Source organism: Dromiciops gliroides, chromosome 1, assembly GCF_019393635.1.
Source record: "Dromiciops gliroides isolate mDroGli1 chromosome 1, mDroGli1.pri, whole genome shotgun sequence".
Classification (NCBI taxonomy): Eukaryota; Metazoa; Chordata; class Mammalia; order Microbiotheria; family Microbiotheriidae; genus Dromiciops; species Dromiciops gliroides.
Window position 1 is genome coordinate 394,107,614 of NC_057861.1, and position 12,276 is coordinate 394,119,889.

At 38.6% G+C, this 12,276-nt stretch overlaps 1 protein-coding gene across 3 annotated transcripts in view; it reads left to right on the forward strand.

Moving 5' to 3' along the window:
* DEPDC1B (DEP domain containing 1B) overlaps positions 1-12,276 on the forward strand; it is a 117,749-nt gene that overhangs the window by 99,557 nt on the left and 5,916 nt on the right. For all 3 annotated transcript variants that reach the window (XM_043979197.1, XM_043979199.1, XM_043979198.1), the window contains exons 8-9: positions 2,095-2,261; positions 6,106-6,282. In XM_043979197.1, the coding sequence (XP_043835132.1) occupies positions 2,095-2,261; positions 6,106-6,282 (344 nt within the window). The remainder of the gene's footprint in view (positions 1-2,094; positions 2,262-6,105; positions 6,283-12,276) is intronic.

The following is a 12,276-nucleotide window of genomic DNA, read 5'->3' on the forward strand; positions in this document are numbered from 1 at the left end:
ACAATGCATTAATGTTCCAATTTTCCCACAACTCTCCAACATTCATTATTTTATTTTTTTGTCATATTGGCCAGTCTGATAGGTGTGAGGTAGTACCTCAGAGTTGTTTTAATTTGCATTTCTGTAATCAATAGTGATTTAGAGCATTTTAAAAAATATGGTAATAGATAGCTTTGATTTCTTCATCTGAAAACTTCTTGTTCATATCCTTTGACCATTTCTCAATTGGGGAATGATTTTCATTCTTTGAAATTTGATTTAGTTCCCTATATATTTTAGAGATGAGGCCTTTATCAGAAACATTGGAACTGTAGTCTAATGGAGGACTTTATACTTGATTTGAAGAGACACCGGGGTATCATATAATTAAATTAGCATTCACGGTGTAAGAAAAGAATAACTTTACAAATAGAAATTAAATAGTATTTGAGAGGTGTTATTTATAAAGAAATTAGCAAAGTTGGCAGGGAGGCAGCGTAGCAACAGTGCGTGGAGGGATCAAGCTTTAGAGTCAGGAAGACCTGGACTGAAATCCTATCTGATACACATTTGCCTAGCTATCAAGGACAAGTTTCTCCCCACCCCATTTATTTATTTACCTTTTATGGAATAAACCAAGCATTTATATAACAGTATAATTAAAAACAAATTATTGCATGGGTCAGCTAGGTGGCACAGTGGGTAAAGTACCAGCCCTGGATTCAGGAGCACCTGAGTTCAAATCTGGCCTCAGACACTTGACACTTACTAGCTGTGTGACCCTGGGCAAGTCACTTAACCCTCATTGCCCTGGGGGGTGGGGGGAAGATGATTGCACATGAAACTACAAATCTATTATGTACAACTTGCTATACCTTTTAAATATATAATTATCATGTAAATTGCTTTTTTTTCCTTCCCCCCCATAACCTCCAGCCATTAGACTGACTACCATTAGACATAAATGTGTGTGTATGTAAAACCATTTTATACATACATCTATCAGTTCTTTCTCTGGATGCTGATAGTGTCTTCCTTCATATGTCCTTATAGTTAAAATTGGGTATTTATAATCGTCCAAATGAGTTATTTGCTCAAAGTTGTTCTTAAAACATTATTTCTGTTACTGTATAGACCATTCTCATGGTTCTTCCCATTTCATACTTCATTATTTCCTATGTTTATCCATGTTTTTCTAAGTTTAATGAACTCCACTTGCTTCCTATCACTTCCAGGATCAAATATAAAGTTGTTTAACATTCAAAGCCTTGATTAACCTCCTCCTCCACCCCCGTTCCAGTCTTATACCTTACGGCCTGCCACGTACTCTGTGATCTGGTAGAACTGGCTTTCTCTTTTGTAGAACAAGACATACCATCTCTGGACCCTGGGCATCTTCTCTGGCTGCTCCCCTTGTTTGGGATGCTCTCTCTCCTCATCTCTGCCTCCTGGATTCTCTAGCTTTCTTCAAGTCCCAGCTAAACTTCCACCTTCTACAAGAAGCCTTTCCAGATTTCTCCTAATGCTAGTATCTTCCCTCTATTGATTATCTTCAATTTATCTTATATTCTATCTTGTTTGTACATAGTTGTTTTCATATTGTCTCCCTCATTAGACTGTGAGCTCCTTGAAAGCAGGGACCATCTTTTTCCTATCTTTGTATCATTTTCACTTAGAACAATGCCTGGCACATAGTAGGTGCTTAATAAATGTTTATTGGCTGACTGACTTTCAGTTTACCACCAGGAGACTCTTAAAGACTGTACATTACCAAAAAGTTGCCCATTTGTTTTAGTGGAAGGAGTTTCCATGTAGGGAGTTCCCTACACAAATAAACTCATGAATCTCAGTCCACAAAAGGTGTTATTGGATGCAGAATGTAAAGGGTGAGGATGTATCAAGTACCAATATTCTGGGTTTGGGGTCAGATGGGTTGGCAGGATGTCTGCCATGTTGAGCTTCAGATGACAGTAGGAAATCCAGCTACATAACAGGGCATGGAGGTTAAAGTAAGGTTCTGTGTCATTTAAACAATATAATGTATCTTATACATATGTAAAAGTAGCAGAGCCAAGTGGGTTTTAGGTGTTTAAAATTATTATTTTTTAAAACTAGGTTTGTTACAGAAAGAGAAAATTGCTATTGAAGCATTTCAGATTTGCTGTCTCCTCCTGCCTCCTGAAAATCGGAGAAAGTTACAACTGTTGATTAGGATGATGGCGAAGATCTGCCTAAACAAGGAGATGCCACCACTTTGTGATGGCCTTGGCACCCGTACTCTGGTATGTTGGTCTCACAGGCCTAACATAATTTGGATATTTTTAAATGCGTGCAAATTACTAGTATTTATTAGGTAAGTCAAGGAAATGAAGCTACATAGAAATAGCTGGCTTGTTTAAAGTACTTTTCACACTCCCCATCTCTCTCTTCTTCTTGTACATATACTCCACCATGAAGCAGAAATGAATCAGGTAGTTGCCGTTTTCCTTCTATAAGGTACTCGATTAAGAGGAAAGTGGGGTCTAAGAGTACACTTAGTTTATCAATGTTAGTAAGTAGCAGCTTTCCACTTAGCAGAACTAGTTCTTACTTTGATACATAAAGACCATGAAGGGTTCAGCTCCCATAAAAAGTTCCCTCCCTCCCCTAGATCAAAGGAAAGGGGCTACATGAGGAATTGATAGTGCCCCATCTCTTACCAGATATAATGGATTTGAGAGACGGAGCATGGAGCCTGGACTGATGGGGAAAGATAGAGTACAGGAATGGATTGGCCCACGAGATGCTCTACCCACCCCCCTCCAAAAAAGGGCATTTTATCAGTTTTAGCTTTCTTTTACCTACATCAAGGAGACAGAAGCAGACCCAGCTATCTCTCCCTGTTGTCTTTCTCCTACACACAAACATCTCTTTAAGATAAGACTTGATTTGCAATGTGTCAGATAGGAAGTCGTATCATACAGAATTATAGCTTCATACTAGACAACTTTATGTTTGTTGCAAGCATACAAATGAGATTTTTAAAGCTATTCAGTTCCCCAACAAATATACTGTCTTGTCCTGCTTCCCCTTCTGAAATTATTGTCTTCTTTTAGCAACCTGAGAACAACAAAAAACGCTAGCAACACTGAACAAAGAAATAGGAAAAAGAATCACTTTTCTTATTTTTGATGAGAGGATGTCTGGACACTGCCTGTTAAGTTTGATCTTAGCTACTGCATGTAAACCTTAATTTTCTTTTTCTATTCTACTCCAAATAATAGCCATGAGGATATTAGGCTAAATCATTTAGATTTCAGAGTTCATTGAGTCCAATCCCTTCGTTTTGTTATTTTTTATATTAAATTATTTTTTCAATTAGAAAATATTTTTCTCTCCCTCTCACTAACCCCCTCTTTCCCACTGAACAAGAAAGAAAAACAAAGACTTTGTAATAAATATACATTGCCAAGCAACACAAATTCCTGTATTAGCCCTGTCCAAATAATACTTTGTACAGTCTGTATCCTGAGTCCTCCATCTCTTTGTCAGGAGGTAGGTAGCATATTTCATCATAAGACCCATGAAAACTCACTTAGTAATTGCATTGATCAGAGTTCTTAAGAATTTCAAAGTTGTCTTTAAAACTACTGTTGTTATTATATAAATTGTTCAACTTGATCTTTTCACTTCACTCTGCATCAGTTCATACAAGTCTTCCTTGGTTTCTCTGAAACTGTTCCCTTCATCATTTCTCACATCACAGTAGCATACCATTACATTCATGGATCATAATTTGTTAGTCTATTTCACAATTGATGCAGCCCTCTCATTTAAAATTTTATACCTAGGGAGTGCAGTGCATTGAGTGCCAGGCCTGGAGCCAGGAAGATTCATCTTCCTGTGTTCAAATCTGATGTCAGACACTAGCTATATGATTCTGAGCAAGTCACTTCACCCTGTCTGCCTCAGTTTCCTCATCTGCAAAAAGAGCTGGAGAAGGAAATGACAAACCATTCCATTATATTTGTCAAGAAAATCCCAAATGGGATCACAAAGAGACACAACTGAAAAGGACCAAACAGCAACAACAACAACTTTATTGTCCAGATGTGGGTACTCAGCCCCAGTGATGTACACCTTAAGTGATGGACTCAGGGTTACTTAAGTCGTAGTATGTGAAAGAGCTGGGATTCAAACCTGGCTCCTCTGACTCCATAGCAAGTGTTCTTCCCATCAGTTCCCATGGTGGTGTTCCTTCTGGTCTCTTGCATCACAGACCCCTTCCCTTCTCCCTTTTCTTCCTCGTGAAAAATTGTTGGGTGTGTGCTCTAGGAACCTCTTCTCACCTGTTTTTCTTCCTATCTACATGACTGGTTATGAGTTTTTTTTCCTATTCCCTCTCACCCCACTTCAATTTCATCATCTTTTCTATTCTTCCTAGTTCTCCTGAGAGCAGGAGGAAAGAACGAAGTTCCACATCATTCTGAGAATGACTTACTTATCTTCCCCTTCCTGCATTTCCCTTCTCTTCCCTGTTTTGAGTGTTGTTTTTTTCCATTCTGGTTCCTCATTCCTCCTTAGTTCTTGTAGTCTGTTTAGGTGAATTATGCACTGGACATAGCTCCAAATCATACATCAGGATGTGGGTTCAGGCTGCCTTGGATAAGTCATTGACCTCATGCTTTCTGGTCATTTTGAAAAAAACATTTTAAAAAATCCTTTCCCCTTAGAACATAGAATTATTGAATTAGAGACACAAGGAAACTCAGAGACCATCTAGTCCAACTCCTTGATTTTACTGATAAGGAAACTGAGGCAAACAAGGTTAAGTGACTTGCCCAGGGTCACATAGCTAGTAAGTGTCTGAGGCTGGATTTGAACTTATCAAGATGAACCTTCCTGGTGCTCTTCTACTGCTCCATCCAATTGCTTCTCAAAGGGTGAAATATAGAGCCATTTCAGGTGGTAAGGGAGAGCCTTGAGTACTCCTGCTATTCTTCATGAGCATCTGAGGAAATTCAAGAAGTAACATTATGTACAATGGATAATTGTAGTGCTTTTATGTGGAGCTTTGAAAGAATCATACCCATATGAAGGAACGAATCAAATGATCAACAAACATTTATTAAACACCTTATTGTATGAGCACTGGTAAGCTACCTTTTCCTAACTTCTTCCTCTTTCTTGCACCCATTTTAGACACACACACACACACACACACACACACAGCCTTTAATCAACCATCTGTGCCTTCCCAAGGGACCCATTGGAGACAAAAGTATCTTAGGAAAAGAGCAGCTCAGGAAGGGTAGATTTTTCTACAAGGAACACTACACAGGTTGGTACTCAGTATTATAGTAATTCTAACTCCTGGCCCTGCTGAAAGAGATCATTTCATTACCCAATGTGCTTATTTGTGAGCTGCCCACAGTTACATTAAGCAGGAGTTTGCCAAGTGAGAATCCAGAATATATTGCATTGCTCTTGGAGAAAATAAAATGAGTGCCCAGAAATGTGACTATTGGGGCACTCAGGCCGTGCTAAGCAGTTTTCTCCTAATGTCATAAGGATACTCTATCATTTCGCTAATGTCTCTAAAGTAGCTTGAACTACTCAAGGAAAACTGCTACATAAATACAGGTCATGGTGATGGTTGCAATTTCTCAGATTTGTTAACAGGCGGCTTGAAGCAGTTTACAAGAGGGGGCTTTTAAGAACTGCCTTTTTAAAGTGCTGTCTTTTATGAACTGTCTTTTTTCCTTTCTGAGACAAATGAAATGTTCATCTCAGACCAGCTGGAGCACGAGGAGCAGCCCCTCTGGGTCTGAAATATGTCTGGCTAGAAGTGTATGGTGTTCAGGGATATGCCTTCTTGTTCATGTTTTTAAAGTTTTCATTTTAATCATGAACTTGGCAATCATCAACGGACACAAAAACATTTCAGTAGACAAAAATCGAAAAAGAGGACTGTGTCTAAAACCATCAATTTCTGTTAAAATGTGTATTATGCATTATTGTGAATTTGGTAAGGTAGATACAAAACCTGGAACATTCAGTTGTGCTCCATCTACATTACAGTGGTTTAAGCTCAAAGCAACACTATCTGTTTTTCCTCTTTACCACCTTCTTTTCTTTCCCTTCCAGATGGTTCAGACGTTTTCACATTGTATCCTGTGCTCCAAGGATGAAGTCGATTTGGATGAGCTGTTAGCTGCCAGATTAGTGACATTTCTGATGGACAATCACCAGGAGATCTTGCAAGCTCCCTCTTCCTTACAGAATGCTATAGAAGAGCGAGTGGCCCATCTACGGAGGGTCCAGGTAAAATGGATGAATAATGATGACAGCTAGCATTGATGTAGCTCTTTAACATTTGTCAGATGCTTTACATGTTATTTTGTTTGATCCTTACAACAGCCCTTTGTGGTAGATGCTATTCTTATTATCTTCATTTTGCGGATGAGGTAACTGAGCCTGAAAGATTAAATCACTTACCAAGGGTCCTATAGTTAGTAAGCATGTGAGGGAGGATTTGAACTCAGGTCCTACTGACTCCAACAGTCTAGCATTTTTATATAGGACCTACTATGTCCCAAACACTGTGTTAAATACTTTATAGATATTATCTCATTTGATATTCACAGCAACCCTAGGAAATAGGTGCTACTATTATCACCATTTTGCAGCTGAGGAAACTGAGGCAAAGTTAAAGTGATATGCCCAAGATCACACAATTTGTAAACTTCTGAGGTAACATTTGAACTCAAGGCTTCCTGACTCCAGGCCTAGTACTCTATCCATGGCAATGCTACCTCTGTGCGTGTGTGTGTGTGTGTGTGTGTGTGTGTGTGTGTGTGTGTGTATGTACACAAAAACCAGGATGCTATAGATTTGAGAGTCATCCATATAAAGTGAGATTTCAGCTGGGGGGATCTGATGAAATCACTAAGAGAGAATACAAAGTTCTGAGGAACACCTCAAGTAAGAGGGCATGAGAGGATAATTACCTAGCAAAGAGAGCTGAGAAAGAGCAACCACTAAGTTCTCAGTATTCACCTAATATGTGCCAGGTGGTGGGAATAAACAGTAAGGATCTAGTGAAGTCCAGTGCTTTTGAAGGATCTTTTATTCTCCTGTGGAGAGAGAGGGCGGCATTTGAAAGTTTGAAAGGCGGGTTGGTTTTAGGGCAGAAAGAATGTCAGACAGCTAGGAAGAGAAGATGGGGAGGGAAGTGTCACAGAAGCCAAGGTTCTAGAGATTCCTAGGAGGAGGGAGCGATATCAAAAGCTGAAAAGTGGTCAGGGAGGGTGAGGACTGAGAAAAGGCCATTGGGTATAACAGTAAGGGATCTTTGCTAACTCTGGAAGAGCATCTTGAGTTGAGCAATGGGCTTGGAAGCCAGATTGTAAGATATAAGGGTCATGTGGGGCAGCTAGGTGGTGCAGTGGGTAAAGCACTGGGTCTGGATTCAGGAGGACTTGAGTTCAAATCTGACCTCAGACACTTGACACTTAATAGCTGTGTGATCCTGGGCAAGTCACTTAACCCTCATTGCCCTGCAATAAATAAATAAAGAAAGAAAGAAAGAAAGAAAGAAAGAAAGAAAGAAAGAAAGAAAGAAAGAAAGAAAGAGGGACAGCTAGGTAGCACAGTGGATAGAGCACCAGCCCTGGATTCAGGAGGACCTGAGTTCAAATCCAGCCTCATACACTTTACACTTACTAGCTGTGTGACCCTAGACAAGTCACTTAACCCCAATTGCCTCACAAAAAGAAAATAAAAGAAATAAAGGTCATGGTGGGGAAATAGTGTGAGTGACTCTTTTGATGAATATGGAATGAAAATTAGGAATGGGATATAAGATGGTAGCTTAATGGGACAGCAACATCCAGTGAAGGTGTTTAAAAAATGGGACAGATCTGAGCTTTTTTGTACTAAGGGAAAGATCCATTACATAAGGGAATTTGAAGATGATTGATGACAAGCTCCTGGGGGAGACAGGAAAGGAATGGAACTGAAGACAGGTACAAGGGTTGGTCTTGGAAAGGAAAAAGGCCAATTATTACTCAAAGACTTAAATAAAGGAAGAGAGGATAGCGCAACATGTAGTGCACTTCCCAGGAGAGGACTGATGGTCCTCTATTTTTTCAATAAAGGAGGAGGGAAGATATCTATTAAAAGAATGGGAAAGGCTTTGGGTATTTGAAAAGAGAAGATTTGGTCATTGGTAAAGGTAATTGAGGAAGAATAAAAGTTTTACTTTGCAGCAGTGAGGGTCCAGTTGAACTTAGAGAATATACATTTGTCATGGATCTGAGCATGGTTCTTCTGTGGCTCTTCAGCAGTTCAGGGGTAGAAGTAGTGAAGGGGGAGTGTTTAGGATGATCCAAGGTCAGGCATCATCAGGGCATAATGAGCAGTAGCTCAGTGAGGCCCAGTAGTCAAGTGTAGAGGGCAATGTATGACTGAGCTGGTCAACTATAAGATCAAGACTGCAAAGAGAAGAAAGATTGCCAGAGCAATAGTGACGGAAGAGGAGAAGAACAGATGTTTAATTATCAGGGGAAAAAGAAGGGATAGAGGGGGACCGGAGACTCTGATGGAGATATAGGATAGCTTTAGGAAGGGTGAGGACAGTAGGTATAATCATTAATGTGGATTTTGTTGAAGAGGATTTGTAGATTTTTAGGGTGACTATGGATCAAAATCCAAAATCAAACAATGCATAATGTGGAAGTATGAATGCAGCTTCTGAACCATCTTTGTAACTCTCAAGATACCTGGCATAATGCATTGATGGAGGCAGGTCCTTAATCAATGTATGATGCACGCATGAGTGAATAAATGGATGGATGAATGAATGATCAAATGAGTATATTGTCTGTTGAAGCGGGGGAACAGTAAAGAAAAGTCTTGTTTTCTTCCAATTTAGGTTAAGGATGGCAAGAGTTGGTTATATTCTATTGACGAATAAAGAGGTAGGCTTCTTCCCCTACTAACTAATCAATCTGGGTGCAGATCAAAGTTTCTATCATACAGCAACAGAGTTCCTTGATTGTGTACTACTGTTAGCTTGGACCTTCATGTTTAAATACAACTCCTAGAGGTATCGAGTCTACTTTATTTTTTTATACTGGCAGAACTTTTTACTTTAAACCAGACTTAGGCACAACTCTTGCAGTCACCAAATGACAAAAGGCAAATTTCAAAACAAAAACAACCTCACTGATAACTTTTATTACAGCCATATTATACAAATAGCTTATTCAAAGAGAAGGATATGATTGCTCTCAATAAATGTTTCATAATGGGCCCCAATATTGAATGAATTAGCTCATTTTGTGAGATGCTTCACAGCAATTTTCATTGTTACTTCAGTAAGTCAGTGTTCTGGGGGATTGTTTCAGTTAATCACCTTTCCATTTAAAAAAAATTCAAGAGCTATGTTTTCTTTTTAAATTCGCCGAGCTTTGCTTATCAATTCTTCTGTGTAATTTGACTAGAATTACAGAAGAACTTTAAAAAAACTTGACAACATAATCTGCACTCTCAGGATCACTGGAAATGAGACCGAATTAAAGGCAGCTATCTTCCTCCTTACCTTTTCTTTCCTATATTTGGGTTTGGTGCTTTGGCTTCCTTGTCACTACAGTCTTACTAGTTTAATCAGATTTTCCATAACTGGTTTAGGTGCTTAGAACAAAAAGCAGAATATATATATGTGTGTGTGTTTGTTTGTGTGTGTGTGTGTGCACATAAATGAACACTGGATTATTCTATTTGCATTCAGTTCACTAACACAGTTAATTTATTTTATTAGTTATGTTCGGTGATTTATTCTAGGCCAATAAAAAGCCACCCTTTTCATTTAGATGGTAGATTTTGAGTGGTTTCTCATGGTCCTCATCATGGACAACATATGCAGCCCAGTGGGCAGATATGGTTAGTTGTTTGCGTCTCTCTATGCCTTGACAACTTCCTTTCTTAATAGCACCACAGTGTTCTGTAAAAACAGTTTCAGAAACAATGATAAAGTATGATCTCCCTTCCCCAACCCCATTTTATAAATGAGGAAACTGAAACCCAGAAAGCTGAAGTACTTAGTGAAATGTCACACCACTTCCTACCACCTCGGCTTCCTGATTCCCTGGTTCCCAGTTCTTTTCAGTAGATCTCACTAATCCTTTAGCATGGCGAATTTTGGGTTTATGTATAAGCTTCAAGTGTTTCATCCAATGTGTGGATACCACCTAAAATAATCAGTGGTTAGCGAATACTTTTCATTATAACTGAGGCCAGGAGTCACCATTCCTGAATTGACAAAAAATATTATAGCAGCTCATTCTCTGTATATACAAATAATTCAACTTGCAATTGGAGGACTTGCCATGTTCTAGGTCACATGATGGGTGCTACAGAGGGGAAAACAAAATGGAAACCAGTTCCTGCCCTCAAGGATCTTATATTACACAATTGAGGGGAAACGGTGTGTATACATACATACATGCATACATATACATACACACAAATATATATGTACAATATACAGAATAAATACAGATGAGCTAGGCAGGGAGAGAATAGATAGCATTAACACCTGGGAAAATCAGAAAAGGCCTCGTATAAGGATTTGGTATCTGAGTGAGTGAGTGTGTGTGTGTGTGTGTTTATGGAATAAAACAAACATTTCCAGAACAGTATTTTAAAAATCGATTGCACATGAAAATGCAAATCTTATTACATATAACTTTTTTCTTTTTAAATTGATAATAAACTTATTATGTAAATTGCCTTTCCCCTCCTTTTTTTTCTTCCCTGCATCCCATCCTGGAGATGGCTACCATGAGACACAAATATGTGTATATTTATCTATAAAATCATTCTATTTATACTTCTATTTATCAATTCTTTCTCTGAATGCAGATAGTGTCTTCCTTCGTGTGTCCTTTGTAGTTAATTTGGGTATTTATAATAGTCAAATTACTTTTTTTTTGTTCAAGGTTGTTCTTAAGAAGTATTGGTATTGGTACCTGAGCTGTGATTTCAGGGAATTTAGTGATTCTGATATTTGTAGGTGAGAAGAAGGTACCATTTTGGCATAGGGGACCACATGTGCAAAAGTGGGAGTTGGAATGTTGTGTATGGGGAACAGCAAGTATATGGGTTTTGATTAGAATATAGGGTGCATGGAAGGAAGTAATGTAAGACCATTAAATAACATCTGTACTATTTTACTCTAGTAACTCAGTACCATGGTCATATTAGTTAGGAAGCTGGAGATCAGAAAGTTGACCCTATTGATGATTAATTTAGCTGCAGATAACTTTCATCTTGTGAAGATTTTGCTGCTGTGCACTGAATAAAATCAGAAAGTATTGAATTTTTAAAATATATTTTCTCATTTTTTGTAATACAGTATTATTGTATAGTGAAGAGAAAACAGTTTTAGTGACTGTTTAAGATTGCATGCCTAAATATTGGTAGAGCAAGGTCTAGAACTCTATCTCCAATCTATTAGGCCACCAAGGCTTGCTCCCTGGGGATTTAGGGCCAGCTGTGTTCAAACAAACAAAACAAAACAAAACAAAACAAAAACCTTTATTTATTCTGGGATAGGATCCTGGTAAATTATCCTAGGGGTTTCTTCTAGTAAGGCTTAAATTGGCTTGAGAAATTCTATTCGGAGTCTCCCATTTGCAGATGCCCACCTAGAGGGGCCTCATTAATCTTCATTGTTTATGTATCTCCCTTTCCTGACCCACCAAGTCAAAATTGAGCCAGCTTTTGGACCCCATTGCCTAAAGGCCAGCTTCCTAATGATTTCAGCTAAGACATCTAATAAACTAATCATTTCTCATATTAGTGGGTTTTTACAGTACGCCCTCTACTGCCCATCATATTTTTGTTTTTAATTGTGGTCTCTTGAAGACAGTTCCTTAAATGAGCTGGAAGAGGGGATTAGTAAGAAAGACAGCTTCATGTAGTGGAATGAATGCAGAATGGGGAGGCAGATGATCTGGGTTCAAATCACAACTTTTCTAGGCTTCAGCTTATGATCTGTAAAATGAGGGAAGTGGAACTTGGAAAGACTTAAGTTTGATCAGTGCAATGACCATCCACAATTTCAGAGGACAGATCAGTGATGGACTTGAGATGCAGAAGGAGACAAACATTTTTCGACATGACCAGTACAGGAAGTAATATTGCTTGATTATACATGTTTATTACATGGGCTTTATTTTTCTTCTTTTTTTCCTATTGGGGAGTCAGGTGGAAGGAGAAAAAAGAAATACTTTCAAAATAAATAAGATACAA